This window comes from Capricornis sumatraensis, chromosome 13, assembly GCF_032405125.1.
Source record: "Capricornis sumatraensis isolate serow.1 chromosome 13, serow.2, whole genome shotgun sequence".
Taxonomy (NCBI): Eukaryota; Metazoa; Chordata; class Mammalia; order Artiodactyla; family Bovidae; genus Capricornis; species Capricornis sumatraensis.
Window position 1 is genome coordinate 89,732,740 of NC_091081.1, and position 20,922 is coordinate 89,753,661.

General features: G+C 52.6%; 1 protein-coding gene across 1 annotated transcript in view; it reads left to right on the plus strand.

The window, feature by feature from the left end:
- The window catches only part of SMOC2 (SPARC related modular calcium binding 2), a 167,042-nt gene that overhangs the window by 102,677 nt on the left and 43,443 nt on the right, over positions 1-20,922 (plus strand). Inside the window, exon 8 of the mRNA XM_068984929.1 lies at positions 17,336-17,522. Coding sequence (XP_068841030.1) covers positions 17,336-17,522 — 187 coding nt within the window. The remainder of the gene's footprint in view (positions 1-17,335; positions 17,523-20,922) is intronic.

A 20,922-nucleotide genomic window follows, 5' to 3' on the forward strand; every position in this document is an offset into this window, starting at 1 on the left:
GTCTTTGGGGCCAGAATGCTGCTGTTGTCTTTTCTTTTTCTCATCTCAGTTTCGTAAAACTCACTTTTTTTTTTTTTTTTTGGACATGCAAGGAAAACTAATTTGGAGAAATTTGGCCACCTCTGTATATTGGCCTGAGTGGACTCTGTGTATTTTAAAATAGGTTTGTAATCAGCTGCATTAGCTTAAATTACTGGTCTTAATGTGGAGCTTTTCTGGAAAATGGAACGTGTTCTGATTCCTTTTGTAAGGCGTCCAAACATAAAATCAGGCTGCTTTTTTTAGTGCCCTTTTGTTATGTCTCCTAATTTTGCAGAATTTAAAGGGAAAGAAGGTAGTATTTTTAGAGCGTGTTTTTGGCACCATGAAGCGTTGTCCCTTGCTGACCGCGGGGTTCCGTGAGTGAAGAGAGGACTGCGTGATGCTGTCTCAGAGAGAGAGGGGTCTGTGTTCAGGGCTGGCCTGGGTCTCGGGTCCATGGGCAGTGGCACGAGAGGCTCCCGTGTGGGGCCTTGCTGAGGCTCGCAGAGGCCAGGGCAGTGTTGTGTGTGTAGGGGGTGGTTTTAGGAAGCACCAGGAGAATCAGGGTCCATGTGGAGGGAAGAGTGGCCTAGTGTGGTCGTCACTCAGAACAATCCAGAAGCTGCAGAGAGAGACGGGAAGGGGTGTGATTTGCGACCGTTCACCATCAGGGGCTCCGAGGTCATTCTGGGGTGGGTGGTCTTCACTGGGACTGACCACACTTGTTGCCCACCCTCCACCCCACCACTGGGGTCTGGGTCTCATGTTCAGGCCGGAAATGGTTACTTGGGTCTGTTGCTATGGGGATAAATGTGGGAAGAAATCAGTTAGAAGGGACACCCGTCACTGTTTTCTTTCCAAAGAAATTGTACCCAAGAATTGCATCCAGATCTTTATTTTTTGGAAATATGTGTCTGACTGTGGGCTTCCCATGTTACCTATTTTCCATTTTTGGGTGTTGCTGGACAGGCGTCGTGTGCGGCTTCCAAGGACGGGGGGCTGGGGGGCCACGGGTGGGTGTGAGTTCTCACTGGCCTTTCCTGGCTCTACCATTCTGAGACAGAAAGCCTTTCAGAGCCTGTGTTTCCTCACTGGTAACATACGCATAGTGATGCGTGTACCCCGTTTTGTTACTACCAGGATTGAAGGAGAACGTGCAGAAACCTGGGTCCCATGCTCACGGGGCCTGTAAGCGTTATGGCGACAGTCCTGGGTTAGAAAGCTGAACTTAAAACTCTCCCACGGGAGCTAATTATACAACCCATCTTAATGTGTGCACTTGGTGGGCAAAACCTTAGCTCCGTGAGTGCCAGTTTGACTTTTTACTGAAAATGGATGTGTGAGTAGTTCCGCTCCACCAGAACTCTGAGTACCGAGGTCTCCCGCCGTCCCGTCTTCCGTTCCTAGGGAGTCAGACTCTAAGGAAACAGCGCTTTTTACTGTATTTCTGTCTTTGATCAGCTGGGTTTTAATTTGTTGCTCCTTGTTCAGTCACTAAGTCGTGTCCAACTCTTTGCGACCCCATGAACCACAGCACGCCAGGCTCCCCTATCCTTCACCGTTCCCTGGAGCTGCTCAAGCTCATGTCCACTGTGTCGGTGATGCCTTCCAACCGTCTCATCCTCTGTCACCCCTCCTCCTCCTGCCCTCAGTCTTTCCCAGCATCAGCGTCTTTTCCCATGAGTCAGTCGGCTGTTTGCATCAGGTGGCCAGAACCACAAACGAGTCTATGACTGATGAAGACAACATGTGTATAAATTAAGTAATCAATTCTAAGAGATTGGGCCTGGCCTCAGACCAGGACTCTGGGGCCAGGATGGCTCAGTTCAAACCTGGTCTCTGCCGCTTGTTATCCTGACGGCATGGATGAGAACGTGACTCACCTTCTCTGATTCAGTGACTGAGCTTGCAAAGTGACGACAGTGATCCCACGTCATGGAATCAAGCAAAGCAGTTCAGTTATGTGCTGTAGCTGAGTACGCAGTTCAGTTATGTGCTATAGCTGAGTATACAATTCAGTTATGCGTGCTATAGCTGAGTATACAGTTCAGTTATGCGTGCTATAGCTGAGTATACAATTCAGTTATGTGCTGTAGCTGAGTACACAGTTCAGTTATGTGCTATAGCTGAGTATACAATTCAGTTATGCGTGCTATAGCTGAGTATACAGTTCAGTTATGTGTGCTCTAGCTGAGTACGCAGTTATATGCCTACAGTTATATAACAGATGGCTGACGATATTCCGTCTTTCCCATTATGGTGTGCTTAAGTAAATTAACACCTGAAAACCGTGTAGGCGTAAGTACCCACTAAGTGTTATAACTGTCAATCTCCAACCTCTGCTGTGTGTGAAACTTACATGCTCTTTATAAGTGGATCCTACTTGGCAGGTTGTTTATTATTTTACCCCCAGAATGTTTTTATGTGAAGCCCTTCATAAACCTCAGAGTACTTCACAGATCTCCTTTCTGTGTAGCAGTTCACCTTCCAGTATCCACCAACTAAGTGACATGTGATCACACACAGCAAGTAGGTATCTGTGGTGGAGAAAATCACGTCCATTCTATGAACCCCAACAGCGTTCACATACATTTCAACACAGGCAGTGCGAAGGTGCCAGCCCTCCTATTGGTTCAAGGTCCTGACCAGGTCTGCACGTGCGTCCACATGAGAGCCCCTGGAGGGGACCACACGCCTGCCCCGCGGGGCACAGGGCCCCCCCTTCACGCTGGCAGCAAGCCCTCACCGCCTCCTGTTGTCTCCGGTGTGTTTCTCTCTTTCTTTCTTTTTTTAATTTTTGTTTATTGAAGCTGATTGCTTTACAACACTGTACTGGCTTTTGCCAAACATAACATGAGCCAGCCACTCCCCGTGCATTTTTACCTGGGTTTACTAATGGTCAGGTTCGTGATTTTCTATCAGGCGTGCCTGGTGGCCTCAGATTAAGCCCTCATTGTCCCTCACAGGGACCAGAGACGGTCTTGAACCGGTCCTTCGTCTGAGAGCTTTGCCGCCAGGGCTTTTAAAGCACAGACATGGCCCTGCGCTCACCCTTACGAGGCCTTCTGCTGCCTGTGGAAATCGCTTCACCTGCTCCAGAGCCCCACGCTGGCGCCTGCTGCCCTGCAGCCCGCCGCGTGCCGTGGATCCTCCTTCTGCAGCTGCTTCCTTGCGCGAAGCCCAGGCCCTCGTCTGTGGTGTCTGCTGAGAACTGAACCTGTGCCATTGATTGTGGGCGCGTGGAAGGCAGAAGCAAGATGCCTGGAGAAGCAAGACATTTGGCAGTTTGACCAGGAGTATTTCTTGAGACAATCGTGAAAATGCTATAAGGAGATGCAAAGAAAATGGACGATGTTGATTTTGCCCTCTGAGGCTGACACCAGAATGCCTGTTGTATCAGACAGCTGCTGCATCATAACAAGTAGCCCCAGGGTGTTAGCTGTCATCACTGACAAGCGTTCATTTCTCACGCATCTGCTGATCTTGGCTGGGCTCCGCTGGGAGGCTCCAGGCTGCACGTGGGCCTCCGTCTGCCTCCTCCCAGCCTGAGTGGAGACACTGGGAGTGCCCTTCTCCCGGCAACACCTGTGCCCGGGGAGACAGGCCACACACACCCAGGTGTCCAGCCCCCACTTGCCTCATGCCTGCAGACACCCTCATGCAGCAGGCAGTTCCTATGTCTGAGCCCAAAGTCACAGAACAGGGAGGACCCCCCGCCAGTGTGGGAGGAGCTGCAAACCCCTGGCGATGGGGAGAGAGGACGGATCGGGCCAGCTCAGCACCATTTGTTCCTGAACGTGAGGGTGCAGTTATCCTGAGTGGGATGATTCAGAGGCAGAAGCACCCTCAGGATGGGTGTGAGCATTGGAGGAGGAAGCGATGCGTTTCTGGGACCTCCAGGCTGTGACTCCCTTGGTCACTGGGCTGGGCAGAGGCCACTGACGGCGAACAAGCTGGCCCACTGGTCCCACAGCGCTGCAGGGCAGCTGACGCAACAGGAACCCGGCCAGCAGGCAACACTGAGCAGGACCCAAGGGCTGGGCCCAGGAAGCTGGGGCGTGGATGGACTCACTGGTCCTGCCTGCAGCAGATTGGTCTGAAAACTGCCCACAGCTTAGATGTTCCTGCAGAGCAGATTTGTGCCCACAGGACATGGGACCCGAGCAGGTTCTGCACGCTCTGTTCTCACAGCAAAACTTGTCTTTACCCAGGAAGTCAGTGCTCAGAGGCCCGAGACCCTGATTACCTTGTCGCTATTATTGTTATTATTGGAGTTTTGTTGATGAACAGTGTTGTGCTCGTTTCGGGTGCATAGCAAAGTGATTCGGTTATACACACACATATGTATACACATACGTGTCTCCTCTTTTCCAGACTCTTCCCCATGTAGGTTATAACGGAGCATAGAGGAGAGTTCCCTCTGCTATACTGCAGGTCCCTGCCGGTTATCTATTTTATACATAGTAGCGTGTGTGTGTAAGGGACTTCCCAGGTGGTGCTAGTGGTAAAGAACCTGCCTGCCAAAGCAGAAGACAAGAGACCTGGGTTCGATTCCTGGGTGGGGAAGATCCCCTGGAGGAGGGCATGCCAACCCACTCCAGTTCTTGCCTGGAGAATCCCGTGGACAGAGGAGCCTGGCAGGCCACAGTCCATGGAATTTCATAAATCTGGACAAAATTGAGCAACTAACACCAACTAGGATCCCTATTTTACTCTTAGTAAAAGGGCTTTTCCCACGTCATTTAGGTGTCTGTCTGCTGGGAACATGTCCACACAGCGAGGCAGGCTGTGGTGCAGGTGCCCCCCAGCAGCGCCCACCCCAGGACAGGAGGCTCCCCCTTGAATGCTCTTGGACCCTTCCTGGGTCGGGTCCTCTGAGAGGAAACTGTTATTGAATTTCCACCACTTAAGGATCCTTTCTCTGGGCTGGCATTTTCTATTAATGAAGTGATAGCACCATATACCCCCTGATTTCTGCCTCTTTTACTCATTGTAGTAGCTTTGAGATTCACTCTTGTTGGCTGTAATTGTCACCCATTTTTTCCTCTAGTTTATATGAAGGATTGTATATCGTATGCATATCCCATGATCTGTGCCTTTTCCAGTAAGGGGCTATTTTAGTTGTTAATGTTTGGGGGATACTGAGAGTGTTGACTGAAAACATATAGCCACAACCTGAAAGCAGAGAGTTTATCTGGTGAAAATATTCAGAACTCCGAGCCCAGGAGACTACATCTCAGTATCTCTGAGAAAACTGCTCCAAGAAGGCAGAAGGGGAGTCGGGCTGTATATAACTTTGCAACAAAGGGAGCAGGAAGTTTGCACACCGTAGATCAGACATCAAGTAGAGAAATTTCGCATCCTGTGATGGGAAGACACAAGCCTCTGTGCTCGCCGAATTCTTCCCTTTCGTGTGAACCTCAGCTGTCTGGGCCCGACCTGTCTGCTGTTCCCCCTAAGGAGAGGCTGATGACGGCTTCTTGTATCCCCAGCTCCTCAGCAATCACCATGGGGGTGGGGTGGCAGAATCTGCTGGGTCACAGTTTGGGGAGCCCTCATTCACCTTTGGAGGCCAGAGGTCACTGACGGCTGTGACAGTCCTGCTTATTGATCTGGCAGGAGGCATTTTCATTTCACAAGAGTGAAGCTGCCCCATGCGTCCTGCACTCACCACCTTGGGGACGCGTGTTCTGTTTACTCTAGGGATGGTGACTGCAGCCATGAAGTTGAAAGACGCTTACTCCTTGGAAGGAAAGTTATGACCAACTTAGACAACATATTAAAAAGCAGAGACGTTACTTTGCCAACAAAGGTCCGTCTAGTCAAGGCTATGGTTTCTCCAGTGGTCATGTATGTATGTGAGAGTTGGACTCTAAAGAAAGCTGAGCACCGAAGAATTGATGCTTTTGAACTGTGGTGTCGGAGAAGACTCTTGAGAGTCCCTTGGACTGCAAGGAGATACAACCAGTCCATCCTAAAGGAGATCAGTCCTGGGTGTTCATTGGAAGGACTGATGCTGAAGCTGAAACTCCAATACTTTGGCCACCTGATGCGAAGACCTGACTCATTTGAAAAGACCCTGATGCTGGGAAAGATTGAGGGCAGGAGGAGAAGGGGACGACAGAGGATGAGTTGGTTGGATGGCATCACTGACTCAATGGACACGGGTTTGGGTGGACTCCGGGAGGTGGTGATGGACAGGGAAGCCTGGCGTGCTGCAGTTCATGGGGTTGCAAAGAATCAGACATGACTGAGCAACTGAACTGAACTGAACTGAACCCCTGGAGCAGATGTCACCCTGGGTGAGGGATGCAAGAGGGTGCCCTCGGCTGGGCATCCTCACCAGCCTGCATGCTTCTGGTCTGGGTCATCAAGGCCCCTCTCCTGGGCCCACCATGGGACCTGCGTGCTTCTGGTCTGGGTCGTCAAGGCCCCTCTCCTGGGCCCACCATGGGACCTGCGTGCTTCTGGTCTGGGTCGTCAAGGCCCCTCTCCTGGGCCCACCATGGGACCTGCGTGCTTCTGGTCTGGGTCGTCAAGGCCCCTCTCCTGGGCCCACCATGGGACCTGCGTGCTTCTGGTCTGGGTTGTCAAGGCCCCTCTCCTGGGCCCACCATGGGACCTGCGTGCTTCTGGTCTGGGTCATCAAGGCCCCTCTCCTGGGCCTACCATGGGACCTGCGTGCTTCTGGTCTGGGTCGTCAAGGCCCCTCTCCTGGGCCCACCATGGGACCTGCGTGCTTCTGGTCTGGGTCGTCAAGGCTGCCACCATGGGACCTCCTGAGAGTCTACTGCATTTTCCTGGTGACCAAGGATGCCTAGGAATTTTCTCACGTGCTTATGATCCATCTCGAATCGTCTGTTCAGATCTTTGCCCCATTTATATTAGATTATTTGTCTTTTTTAATTGACTTGTAGGGTTTACTGACATACCCTGAATATTTGTCAGATGTATGTGCTTTAGGAACATTCTCTCCCTGTCTGGGGCTTGCTGTCTCACTTCATTAATGGCATCTTTGGGGAGTGTAAGCTGTAAAGTCTATCAATAATGTCCTGTTTCCCAGACATCTCCTTTGTGGGTAGGGTTTTCTGTGTCGATTCTGAAACTCCTTCTCTAACCTCACGTCACAAAGAGAGTTTGTATCTTCCATGAAGGCTACATATTTTTAGCTTTTTTGGTTAGCTGTCTATCTCAGGGGCTTCCCAGGGGCTTCCCACGTGGTGTTAGTGGTCAAGAATCCTCATGCACTGCAGGAGAGGCAAGAGAAACGAGCTCCGCCCCTGGGTCGGGAAGACCCTCTGGAGGAGGAAATGGCAACCCACTCCAGTATTCTTGCCTGGAGAATCCCGTGGACAGAGAAGTCTGACTGGCTATAGTTCACGGAGTCTCAAAGAGTTGGACATGACTGAACATCTGACAACAATCCATCTCAAATAAAGGTCTGTGTATGCTGTGAGTTAGGCTTTCTTTTTAAATTGGCAGATAGATAGCCCATTGTTTAGAATCGTCCTTGAAAGCATTTTCCCTTTGAGTTGATTTGGTGCCTTGTAAAATATCGGTCGAGCATACATTTCTGTGTCTATGAACAGCTTCTTCTTTCTCCTCAGTCTGTTGAATCACCCTTATTTGGACAGCATTCCGTCTAGATGAGCAGCTTTACAAGAGCTTCTCAAGTGAGGTGGCACTAGTCCTCCACGTTTGCTATTTTGGAAGAGGACTTTGGATGTTTCAGGTCTTTTGAATTTTCATTTACATTTTAGAACTAACATGTCAGTTTCTACAAAAGACCTTCCTAGAATTTTGATAGGAATTATTTTGAGCTCACAGATCAGTTTGGGGCTCACGAACACGATAGCATTAGTGAGCTCTAATCGGGTACGTGGCACTGTTCTCTCCTTTCAAGCATATTCCCTTTGCCTTTTAGTTTTCAATCTCTTGCTCGTCTTTTCCTAAATTTATTCTTGATTATTTTATGTTTTGATGTTATTGCGAATGTCGTTTAAAATAATTGTCTTCTGATCCTCCATGCTAGTCTATGGAAATTTCACTGACTCTGTATGTCACTTGCTGTATTCACTTATTATTTCCAGCAGTTTCTTTCTACAGGCGTTTCAGTTCCTTATAAGTGCATATTTCTGTCATGTGTGATTAAAAACAGTTTTACATTTTCTTTCCAATCTTTATTCCTCTCTTTTCCTTACCTTTTCCGGCACTGCCCAGGACCTCTAATATAATGAAAAACAGCAGAGATGAGATTCTTTTCCATCTTACAGTGATAGCATTCAATTTTGTATCACTAAGCATGAGGTTAACTACAGAAAAACATACGCTGTTTACCAGTTAGAGAAGATTTTCTTCTAATCCCCATTTTCTGAGAGATTTGCCACTTAATTGATGAAGTAGCTCACTGTAATGAAAAGGAACCTAATTTTCTTTGCCTAAAACCAGATAGGGTTACCGTAACTGAAAACTTCTGCTCTCAGGGTGTAATATTATCACAACACCTAAGCGAGTTATGAGCACTGTTTCTAGCATTTTAAATAATCGCTTCAAATTTGCAAGACACGCCGCCCTTCTCCGTAAGAGCGCCCATGTGCTATGCTATCAGCGTCTTCGCCCACCTCGGGGGGCGGGAGCCTGGCATGGGTGTGTTTGGCAGACAATTCCTTGATTCTGTGATTGATTCCCTGAAGCCAGGAGGCGAGGAGGGTGGGACTCAGTCTGTTCATCTCCATTGCACACTGTTCAGCCATGTTTCTGGAAGGATTACCAGAGGATTAAATAAAAACCCTTTGACTTTGAAAATTAAATCCACTCAGCTGCCTCTGCATGACTCTACCTGAGAATAAATAAGGAGATGAGAGAAGAGAAAAGCGTCTGCCAGTGTCCATCAGACATGAGTGGACGTGAGCGTCGCGTCTGGGCACGCTGTCCACACCTGCAGTGATTTCTGAAGGCATCCGAAGGCGCTGCTGCTGCTGGGAAGTGATTTTGTATAATTCTCTGGAAACGAGGCGCGTCTGGGAACGCAGACTGTTCCAAGAGCAGATCGTCATGTGAGGAGAGGGACCAGGTCCCTCAGCTAACGACGAGGGCCTACAGCTGGGCGACACTCTGCGCACAGCACACGGCAGGGGAAGCTGTAGCGGAGAGTGTGGCCAGAGGGGAGGAGTCTCGGCGCGGTGTGCAGAGCAAAGCAGGCAGGCTCAAGAGGGGGCGAGCGGACCCAGAGGAACTGCTGGGGCGGAGTCCTGTGTCCAGGTGATCGTCGTGAACACAGACAGGTTCACATAGTTCAGTGCGTTGAAGCTTCTCCAGACTTCATACCTGTCGGAACGTGAAACATAAAACCCTGAATATTAATGAGAAGCCTGTAAGCAGGGAAGCGAAGTGAAGTGAGAGAAGTCGCTCAGTCGCGTCCGACTGTGACCCCGTGGACTGTAGCCTACCATGCTCCTCCGTCCGTGGGATTCTCCAGGCAAGAATACTGGAGTGGGTTGCCATTTCCTTCTCCAGGGAATCGTCCCAACCCAGGGATCGAACCCGGGTCTCCCACACTGCAGGCAGACGCTTTACCTTCTGAGCCACCAGGGGATCTGGCCACAAAACCGATACATGCAGTGGGCGTCCTTCCGAAACACGGCCACATCTGAAGAGCATGCTTTTAGAATGCGTGTGGTTTGCTATTGCTTCCTATAAAAATGCTTCAGGCTTCATCATGTTAAAATCAAGCATCCTCTGTTTAAAGAGATTTTCATTTAAGAGTTTGTTTTCTTCCCCCTTTAAGTTCATAACTGTCTGGTGGCTACTTATGGTCGTCTAATTCCCTTTGGTTGTCAGATTATTTGAACAATCTGTCAAATACTTTCTAAGTCACTAAAATCTGCTAGTTTGGAAAATAAACTAATTTTAATGGACATTCTACCAAATTTACAGAAGTAGCTTTCTAAAAATACAGAGTTGTTATATGAGTTGTTAGAACTGATACAAGCAAATTGGAATTGTACTTGTGTTTCTAGTCTAATATATATGTGAAAAAATACTGAGGCAGACTATTTCCAAAGTGCTACGTGCATCTCAGAAGTCTGTTCGAAATCTGATGAGGAACCCAGGAGATGGACGTTGAAACCAGAAACGTCGACAAGCTCGCAGCATCAGAGAAGGCACAAACGCAGCTGCTCGGGACTAGAGAAGCTTGAGTCACGTTTGCCACGGAAGAAAGTACGGCACAGTCACCATAATTATAGTCAGGAGTTCACACATGTTCGTGTGTAAACAGTACCATCAGGAGGTTAGTTAAGCTGGAGCAGGAAGACAGCCATCGAGAGATGTCTGCAAAGCCAAGGCTCAGGTGAGAATGGATTTAATACGCCAAATGGAAAGCTATCCTTTTGTAGAGAATGTTGAGATCTGGTGGCATGATGAATCACACGTATAACTTGGAAATTTGAGCAGAGCCCTCTGTTACCAGACACAAGACTCGCAGAACCTGAAGCTGAAGTCTGAGCCATTTTGATTCTCATCTGTTACCCGAGGCTTTGTTATATACCTCGACTTGATAGTTCAGGTGCGTAGGACAGCGTAGCATAAGCCTGGGTGTTGTATTAATGAAACAAGAAGTTACAGGAAAAAGATGTGGTTTAAAAACATTTATGATGTTAAATACACACAAAGTTTTCTCTTGGGTTATGACTCTGGCTCTTCACAGGACCTTTTACTCTTTGTGCTTCTGTGTCTAACGTTGTTATTGTTGTTGGGTGGGCTATGTTAAACTTTTGCTCATTATTAGTAACACCTTCAAGTGTCCCAGAAGTCTGCCACTTACCAGGCATTCCTCCAGCAGCCACGGTCACTGAGAGGCAGGCAAGACAGGCATGGTACGGGGTATGGAATCTGTGAGGTGAGAGTTTTGCTGGAGTTCATAAGGCTAGTAATTCAAGGCTAGAGAACAACCAGAGTCTGTCTCCTAGCCCAGAACTTGACCTTTGCCCGTAAGACAGGACGCTGGTGCAGAAAAAGTCTCCAGGTCTCACGTGTTTTCTATTCAATTTCTAAGTCTCCAGGAATGAGAACCTCATTCATTGCAACATCTTTTTCTTTAATTTCTCCTCAAAGTATGTTTCAGGCTTCTTTCACTAGGGAAAAAAAAAACCCTTTCTTTGACCCAATCATCAGTTCTAAATAATCTCTCAGCTTTCCCTTGCCACAACGAACTTCTCAAAGGGGACCTCTCTCTGAGTGGTTCTGCTCGAAAGGTACAGTGCCTTGCCTTTCTCTGAATTCCCTCGTGTTGAAATTCCTTCTACACCGCGTTCACTTTTCTCTCCTTGTTCTTCCTCCGCACATTAGCTCCTCAACACTCCATGTACGAGGAGCTTGTGCAGCAGAAACCCTTCTGAATAGGAGGGACTGCGATGGCCGCACCATCCCGAACACACCCAATCTTGTCTGAACAGGAGAGAAAGCATAGATCTTTTCATCTGACCCATTAAAATGGATGTTATAATTTGAAGTGTGTGAGCACTGGTTATTTGTTTTCTTGCTGAATTATTTCCAGAATCTCAAAGTTCATTTTCATCCATTGATGAGCATCCTTTGGCATGGATTCAAAGCTAACTTTCAGTGAGGTCATCACTGTAAACTGCAGCCTTGGTCCCCTTTGTGGCCCTGGACCATCGGCCGGCAGCAGGAGCCTCTGCCTCCACGCACACCGTCACGTGGTCCGCAGCCCGTCCCCCCTTACGCCGCCAGTTCCTTTTGACCGTGTCTCCTTCCTTATTTCCTATTTCCTCCATCGTTAATCGGTTCTCTCTTTTCCAGTTTCTCTAAAAATCCCCCCATTCTCTGCCCTTTCCTCCGGTGAGTCCCCCTTCCCTCCTGCCCTGTGAGTCCCCATTCCCTCCTGTGAGTCCCCCTTCCTCCTGCCCTGGGAGTCCCCCTTCCTCCTGCCCTGTGAGTCCCCCTTCCCTCCTGTGAGTCCTCCATCCCTCCTGCCCTGTGAGTCCCCCTTCCTCCTGCCCTGGGAGTCCCCCTTCATCCTGCCCTGTGAGTCCCCCTTCCTCCTGTGAGTCCTCCATCCCTCCTGCCCTGGGAGTCCCCCTTCATCCTGCCCTGTGAGTCCCCCTTCCTCCTGCCCTGGGAGTCCCCCTTCCTCCTGCCCTGTGAGTCCTCCGTTCCTCCTGCCCTGTGAGTCCCCCTTCCTCCTGCCCTGGGAGTCCCCCTTCATCCTGCCCTGTGAGTCCCCCTTCCTCCTGCCCTGTGAGTCCCCCTTCCTCCTGCCCTGGGAGTCCCCCTTCATCCTGCCCTGTGAGTCCCCCTTCCCTCCTGTGAGTCCTCCATCCCTCCTGCCCTGTGAGTCCCCCTTCCTCCTGCCCTGGGAGTCCCCCTTCATCCTGCCCTGTGAGTCCCCCTTCCTCCTGTGAGTCCTCCATCCCTCCTGCCCTGGGAGTCCCCCTTCCTCCTGCCCTGGGAGTCCCCCTTCCCTCCTGTGAGTCCTCCATCCCTCCTGCCCTGGGAGTCCCCCTTCCTCCTGCCCTGGGAGTCCCCCTTCATCCTGCCCTGTGAGTCCCCCTTCCTCCTGTGAGTCCTCCATCCCTCCTGCCCTGGGAGTCCCCCTTCATCCTGCCCTGTGAGTCCCCCTTCCTCCTGCCCTGTGAGTCCCCCTTCCTCCTGTGAGTCCCCCTTCCTCCTGCCCTGTGAGTCCCCCTTCCTCCTGTGAGTCCTCCATCCCTCCTGCCCTGGGAGTCCCCCTTCCTCCTGCCCTGGGAGTCCCCCTTCCCTCCTGTGAGTCCTCCATCCCTCCTGCCCTGGGAGTCCCCCTTCATCCTGCCCTGTGAGTCCCCCTTCCTCCTGCCCTGTGAGTCCCCCTTCCTCCTGTGAGTCCTCCATCCCTCCTGCCCTGTGAGTCCCCCTTCCCTCCTGTGAGTCCCCCTTCCCTCCTGTGAGTCCCCCTTCCTCCTGCCCTGGGAGTCCCCCTTCATCCTGCCCTGTGAGTCCCCCTTCCTCCTGTGAGTCCTCCATCCCTCCTGCCCTGGGAGTCCCCCTTCCTCCTGCCCTGTGAGTCCCCCTTCCTCCTGCCCTGGGAGTCCCCCTTCCTCCTGTGAGTCCCCCTTCCTCCTGCCCTGTGAGTCCCCCTTCATCCTGCCCTGTGAGTCCCCCTTCCTCCTGTGAGTCCTCCATCCCTCCTGCCCTGTGAGTCCCCCTTCCCTCCTGTGAGTCCCCCTTCCCTCCTGTGAGTCCCCCTTCCTCCTGCCCTGTGAGTCCTCCGTTCCTCCTGCCCTGTGAGTCCCCCTTCCTCCTGTGTTGCGGGCCCTCACTGGTGATTTTCTGAAACGTGGCTGGGACTTGTGCCCTGGAGTCCTGGTCCCCGGGTCTCGGGACTGAAAGCCCCCAGTGCCAGATGCCCAGCTGGTTTGTGTCCCTCTGCCAGCTCTCTTTCTCCCTCCATCAGGGCAGCTGGCGTCCTGTGCAGAGCAGGGTGTCTGCTCTGAGAGAACCCGCCCCCCCCCAGGAGCATCCTCCCTTTGCCATCCTGTGTGGCCCCCGTGGAACCAGAAGGGGCGGAGCTCGGCTGTCCCAGTGAGGAGGGCGGTTTTTAAACAGTGAGGCGGGACACCCTTTAGCTTCGGTTCCCTTGGGCCATCGTGAGTTTGACCAAAGAAGATCTACTTCCTTCCATATGGCCATAAAATGTAATTGCATTTCTCCCATAGGAGAAACTGAATTCCCCACACAGAGCCAGGTTTACCAAATAAAATTGTATAAGTTAACAGTTCTAACTTCAGCCAGGATGTTTATATAAACAAACACAAATCTCTTCTGACTTGGCAATAATATCTTCCATATTTTACGACAGTCTCAGCAAATTTTAATCAATCCTACTTTGCTTATGATGAGCCTTCAAATATGATGTAAAATCTTCAAAAGGGCCATTTCAAGAATTTTCCAGAACCCATTCTATAGATACAGCATGTCCTTGGATGGAGCATGAAACGCATTTTGTGCCCAGACAATCACACCATAAATTCTGTTCACTAATAAAACTTCTGAAAAAGGGCCAAGTGAACGTTAAAGTAAGCAATGTGTTTTCCAGGAGAGCTTTCTGGAACAGAAGCTCTTGCGTCAGCTGAGTCTCCTGAGTGTGGGGCTCCAGTTAGGAACGGGTCAGCCGCTCCAAGGACTGCTAAGAGCAGGACCCAGTTGCCTCTGAAAACACGTGGCTCTGCCTGCATCCTTCTGGGTTCCCGCCTCAATCTGATCTAAAGTAATGCATCTGTCAGTTTAGAAAGCAAGACGAGTCATTGTCATTTTGATTCCACATGTTTCCCAGTTACAGTTGGAGCCAATGCCTTGTTAAGATAACCGTGTAACACAGGGGTGGGTTTGATTTATGTATCTATCTATTTGCAATGAACTTGAACTTGGGCAAACTTAAAGTTGGTGAGGGATAGGGAGGCCTGGTGTACTGCAGTCCCTGGCGTCCCAAAGAGTTGGATACGGCTGGGCGACTGAACAACTATTTGCCAGGCAAAATCTAGAATCTACAGAAAAGTACCGGGATTAAAGGAAGCAATCAGGATGACGCTTTTAAGAAAGTGGGTGGAGCTGTTGTAAGAAATGCAGCGGCATTCATTACTTGTATTTATTAGCCATGAGCTGAAATTAGAGTAGCATCTGCTGCGTGGACAGGTCAGCACCTGGAGTGGTGCCGAGTGAGACGCCTGTCCGCCAGCACGTGCCGAGTGTGCTGAGCAATGCAGTGGGACACTCGATGGAAACCAGCGCCCCATCCTGATGCTGACCTGCTTCACAGTCACAGCTCTGCTAGTTAAGATTCTTAACTTACAGACCCTCCCCTCAGAAATATCCGCCTCCAGATGGTCAAAGTCAAAGGGAATTTAATGGAGCTGCATGGATGCCTTGGGGAGCAGGTGGCGGCCAACCGCTCAGGGTCCCCATAGCCCCTGCAGCCCGGATGCTCACAGACCACACGCTGCCCTAAGGACCATGGCCGTGGCTGGGGCAGTGCCTGGGCCTCCTCCACCGATGCTGAGGACCCGAAGTCTTCTCTGTCTCGGGGACCAAGGTGCTTGCTATTAGGAACAGAAATGCAAGCCCTCGTCCAAGGGCCCCTGTCTCCCCCCTTCCTCTTGCTCATTAAATGCTGCAGAACGCCTGTGAGATGTAGACCCACCCCCGGCTCTGTGCTCACCCTACAGAACCTCAGCCTGGACTCATGGCCATACAGCCCCCACCTTCCTTGTCCATCACCAGGAGGCTGAGGTCAGCCTGGCAGGAAGCTCCGTGCGTGCCTCTGAGTGGGAGCAAGGGGGGACCCACAGGTGACCTTCACCTGTGGACGTGAGCAGGGGTGCCGTGGTCCAACTGCAGCAGCATCTGCTGATACAGTCTGAAGGCTGACCAGTCACAACAGTCGCATGTGTGACTGTCCTCACGGTGCAGACGGACCTACTAGAGTAAGATAAATCTAGGTGGTTTTCTAACTAATGATGCCGTCACTATGAGTTATCTCACAATAGATTTATGGTCTGCCTGTGGTATGCCAGACCTTTTTTAAGGGCTGGCTGCTGCTGCTGCTGCTGCTAAATTGCTTCAGTCGTGTCCGACTCTGTGTGACAGCATGGATGGCAGCCCACCAGGCTCCCCCGTCCCTGGGATTCTCCAGGCAAGAACACTGGAGTGGGTGCCAGTTCCTTCTCCATTAAGGGCTGGAGAAACAATCAAAGTAGGAGCCAGCCTTCATGAAACAGGGTCTTTGGGCCACACTGTGTGTTTCACCTCCCTCACCTGGACAGCGTCCCCTGTGTCATCGCCTGGGTCGGGGCCTTCCTGCTGAGTACCAGGCCCCTGCCTGCAGCCACGGCAGTGCGCTCCCAGAAGCACACTCCTTCCCAGCTTTGGGAAGCTTTCCCACCTGTTTCCCTGTGACTGTTTGTGACAGTCACAAAATTCCCTTCAACTGTAGTTAGTTCATTTCAAAGCAGGTTAAGACTGTGGAAAGTTACTTTCTAGGCAGAAAATTGCTCTAAAGATTTTATTTAAAACACATCCATTCAATGTATTGGTTGTTTTCTTTTTCCTTTTATGGAGAAATATGAAAGCAAAAGAGACCATTTTCGATCCCAGAAGACAGTTCAGGTGAGGAGAGCCTGTCCTGGGAGAAAACCTTGACCTGCGCTCGCCCTGGGTCCCAGGGTGCGGGCCCGTGCGGTGGGAGGTCAGTGCCGGGCGACTGCCTCTGAGGCCGAGCTCAGAGACGCCCCACCCCCAGGAGAGACATTGGGAACGAGCGCCGCAATTGGGATTCTCGGCCAGCAGTGAGGGGGAGGCTTAGTTCCCGGGTGTGAGCTCTTGATGCCAGCTATGTGGCAGAACAAGAGCATTTAGAGTGTCTCGTGCCGAGTGCTCTCTGGATTACATTCCGAACCTCGTGCGGATTTCTAGTGAGGCATAGAGTGTCCTTCTCCTTCTATTCTATTTGACTCAAGTTCCTCACCCTCTGAGGTCACTGAGCAAAACGGACTCCTGTAAAGCTTCTCAGACATTCTCCGTCAACTATTCGGGGCAGAAGGTGGATCTAAATCAGTGGTGGTGGTTTAGTTGCTCAGTCGTGTCTGACTCCTTCTGACCCCATGGCCTGTAGCCTGCCAGGCTCCTCTGTCCGTGGGATTTTCCAGACAAGAATACTGGAGTGGGTTGCCGTTTCCTTCTCCAGGGAATCTTCCCAAGCCAGGGATTCCCTAGGTCTAAGTTACCTCACGTCTAAATGCAGAAAAGAAACTGAATCTATTAGCATAGGAAGACAGAAGCCCCTGTGCATTGAAATGCTCGTTCTTAGACTTGAGTGACTGCTGAGCTTTCCTGCGGGTGGGCTTCCGCGCTCCCCTTGCACCACCCGCGACGCTGCCCTGACTAGGCGCGCCTCTTCCTCTTGACCGATTTCCGGGCATGCGGCCCTTTTGCAGCGGAGCCTCTGGGGTTGATCACGCTGCAGACTCGGCCTCAGGCAGCCCTCGGGCAGGGCACGGCGGCGGGGGGTGTTCGCCTGGGACCCTCTTGGGGGGAGTCGGTGGCCCTGGACTGGGTGCCTGCCGGCCCTCCCGCCATCTGGGGACCCAGAGCAGAGGGCCGTGGCTGTCGCTGGGGTCCGGGTCCCATCCGTGGCCTTGGGAGCCCAGGGACATCAGATCCCTGTGGAAGGTGTCCACCCTGCCGGCCACAGCAGCGCGGGGACCCTGCTGGCCAGCCCCACCCCGTCTCCCGGGCGCTCACTCCCGTCTCCTCCCCACTGCAGTGTCCTCGTGCGACCAGGAGCAGCAGTCGGCCCTGGAGGAGGCCAGGCAGCCCAAGAACGACAACGTGGTCATCCCCGAGTGCGCCCACGGCGGCCTCTACAAGCCGGTGCAGTGTCACCCGTCCACGGGCTACTGCTGGTGCGTCCTGGTGGACACCGGCCGCCCCATCCCCGGCACGTCCACCAGGTAAGCTCTGGAATGCAGGCTTCCCGCCCGCCGTGGACTCGAGGCCCTGAGGCCCGAGCTCACCCTGCTGCTCAGCGCGGTGTTAACGCCCGTGGGCGCGAGGCCCAGGAAGAGCGTCCCCGGACAGGACCGGAGCTTGACGCTTTAGGCAGGGTGTGCTCCCATCCTGTTCACGCAGGCTGCAATCGGGGAGGGTGGCTCTGACGTCCGGGCTGGCTGGGCGGGTGCTGAGAGTGTGTCCCTCGTCGCCTCAGCCTCTTTAGTCCGTGATTTTGGTGAAGGGGTTGGCTGCCCAGTTGGCTGTCTGTAGCCCAGAGGTATCTGTGTCCTGAAGTTACAGCTAAAAAGAAAGAGTGCTGAGGTCAAGGTTCGAAACAAAACCCAACCTACTCGCTCATGTTTTGTGTGAGTCTGAGCATAGCAAGTCATTTCGTAACAGCACCAAGAGACGCTCTGCTCCCTGATCCTGGGAAGGGTGTGAATGTGAGGGAGGGTGTTTTTGCAGCTATTGGCCATGTGACTTGACCTTTGATTTCTCATACATTGGTATAGAAGTAGTTTCTACGTGTTAATTGCTCAGTTGTGTCCGACTCTTTTGTGACCCCATGGACTGTAGCCTACCAGACTTCTCTGTCCATGGGATTTCCCAGGCAAGAACACTGGATTGGGTTGCCATTCCCTTCTCCAGGGGATCTTCCTGACCCAAGGATTGAGCCTGGGTCTCCTGCATTGCAGGCAGATTCTTTACCATCTGAGCCGCCAGGGACGCCCCTAAAAATAGCTTCTACATACAGGGACATGAACCCTGGTTGCCCCAGTAGCCCTGGTCTGAGCACTCCTGTGCCTCCTGACACCTCCCCAGCTTCTCAAGTGTGGCTGCCGTGCGTGTGGACGGGGAGACACCACACGACTCCGGGAGCTGGAGGGACGGTTGAGCAGCTACTGTCTCCTGCTGGGAAAGTCCAGGCACACCTGGGGCCCGTCTGGCTCATCGGAGAGACCAGGCTCCGTGGGGGCCCCGCCGTGGGGATGGGGGTGTCCAGGACAGGGGCCAGGGTTCCCTCCACCGCAGTTGTAGGAGATGGTTTCAAACCTGAAGAGGACACACATCTTCCCGCAGTTTTGTGTGTGAAATCGCTTCTTTGGTTCCTCAGCACGTGTGCATTGCAGGGAGAGCTCTTTTCTGAGAAACCTTTCTTGGAGAGTGACGTGTGCACACCCTTCACACTCTGGCTTGGGGACAGTGCATTAAGTTGGGGGATTTGTTCCCCAGGCTGGGCTGCATGAGCCACTGGAAGTTCCCTTAGCACCGGCCAGTGGAGTCCTGAGCCTGTCAAGGCCAGGCCTGTGCAGGTGGGCCCAGAGGGTGAGGTCAGCTTCAGCACGTTGTCCCTCAGAACCTGCGAACACTTACCTTACGACTGGACGGGAAACAAGCATCCAGCCTGCTTTCATTCTGCCCAGATGTTATCAGAGCCCAGCATCCCGTTCTCATTTCCCCTATGTTTGTCTGCAGGAGCGAGGGACTCCCTCTTCTTTGAATTTCAACAAGCAGACTTAGATTAGACCCTGGGGAGAAGATGCTTCAGATCAGAGGTGTGGGCTTTCTCCCGTTTGCGCTCCGTTGATTTTTTCTCCCTGATGCTGACTGTCGCGACCCTGACACCATCAGAATCGAGGCGGTGACATGGCCAAGCAGAGTGGGGTCCCGTGCGGGCCCCGCGCCCTGCTGGGGGCACCCGTGGGGCTTCTCCCGTGGCGGCCGCGGTGGTCCGCAGGCCCTGCCCGCCTCTTCTCTGTCTCCTCCTATCTCCATCTCCAATTCACCAGCTCGCTCTGCCCCTCGCTTCCATCCTGGCTTCCAGCAGCATCATGTGGCCCTGACAACACGGTGTGGCTTTTCTTGACACCACGGGAGGCCTTCCCTGGGGTTCCTCGGTGTGCCTCCCCTCACTCCACCTGGCCAGACCAGGCCCCAGCGGTCAGCACCCAGGTGTGGACGGGGCCACCCCAGGGCACCCAAGGCCACGCAGTGCAGGTTGTACTTGTGACAGAGTTCAGCACAGAAGGGGTGCGACCCCTGAAAGCTCGAGACGCCCCCACCCTGTATCACCCCTGAAAGCTCGAGACGCCCCCGCCCTGTATCACCCCTGAAAGCTCGAGACGCCCCCGCCCTGTATCACCCCTGACAGCTCCGAGAGACGCCCCCACCCTGTATCACCCCTGAAAGCTCCGAGAGACGCCCCCGCCCTGTATCACCCCTGACAGCTCCGAGAGACGCCCCCACCCTGTATCACCCCTGAAAGCTCCGAGAGACGCCCCCGCCCTGTATCACCCCTGAAAGCTCTGAGACACGCCCGCCCTGTATCACCCCTGAAAGCTCTGAGAAACGCCCCCACCCTGTATCACCCCTGACAGCTCCGAGAGACGCCCCCGCCCTGTATCACCCCTGAAAGCTCTGAGACGCCCCCGCCCTGTATCACCCCTGAAAGCTCTGAGACGCCCCCGCCCTGTATCACCCCTGAAAGCTCTGAGAAACACCCCCGCCCTGTATCACCCCTGAAAGCTCTGAGACGCCCCCGCCCTGTATCACCCCTGAAACCTCGAGAAGCCAGCTCCCTGTATCACCCCTGAAAGCTCTGAGACACGCCCGCCCTGTATCACCCCTGAAAGCTCTGAGACGCCCCCGCCCTGTATCACCCCTGAAAGCTCTGAGACGCCCCCGCCCTGTATCACCCCTGAAAGCTCTGAGACGCCCCCGCCCTGTATCACCCCTGAAACCTCGAGAAGCCAGCTCCCTGTATCACCCCGAAAGCTCTGAGAGACGCCCCCACCCTGTATCACCTCTGAAAGCTCCTAGAGATGCCCCACCCTGTATCACCCCTGAAAGCTCTGAGACGTCCCCGTCCTGTATCACCCCTGAAAGCTCGAGACACCCCCGCCCTGTATCACCCCTGAAAGCTCTGAGACGCCCCCCACCCTGTATCCATTCGCTTTCTATTCACCAAACGTTTGAATCTCTCGACGCTGCAGGTGCCATCCTAGGGGACATACAGGGAACAAAAGAGACCAAAGTCTGGGCCTCACGGAGCCTCCATCCTGATGGAGGGAAAGGGACAGTAAACAAGACACGTGAGCAGATGAGCTGAATGTGAGCGATGTGCTGGCCCCTGACCGCTGTGCTGGAAGAAAACACACAGGAAATGGAGAGAGAGAATGTTGGGGTGTAACTTCCATGGAGTGGCTGGGGGCTCCCCAAAATGTTGGCGTTTTAGTCAGGTCCTGAGGAATTGAGGAGCAAGCTGATGCTGTCTTTGGGGTAAGGTGGCAGTCTGGAGGGGTGAATGCGGCCCCCACATTGCAGCTCTCAGAGCCAGGATCTAGTTCAGTTTTGACCACA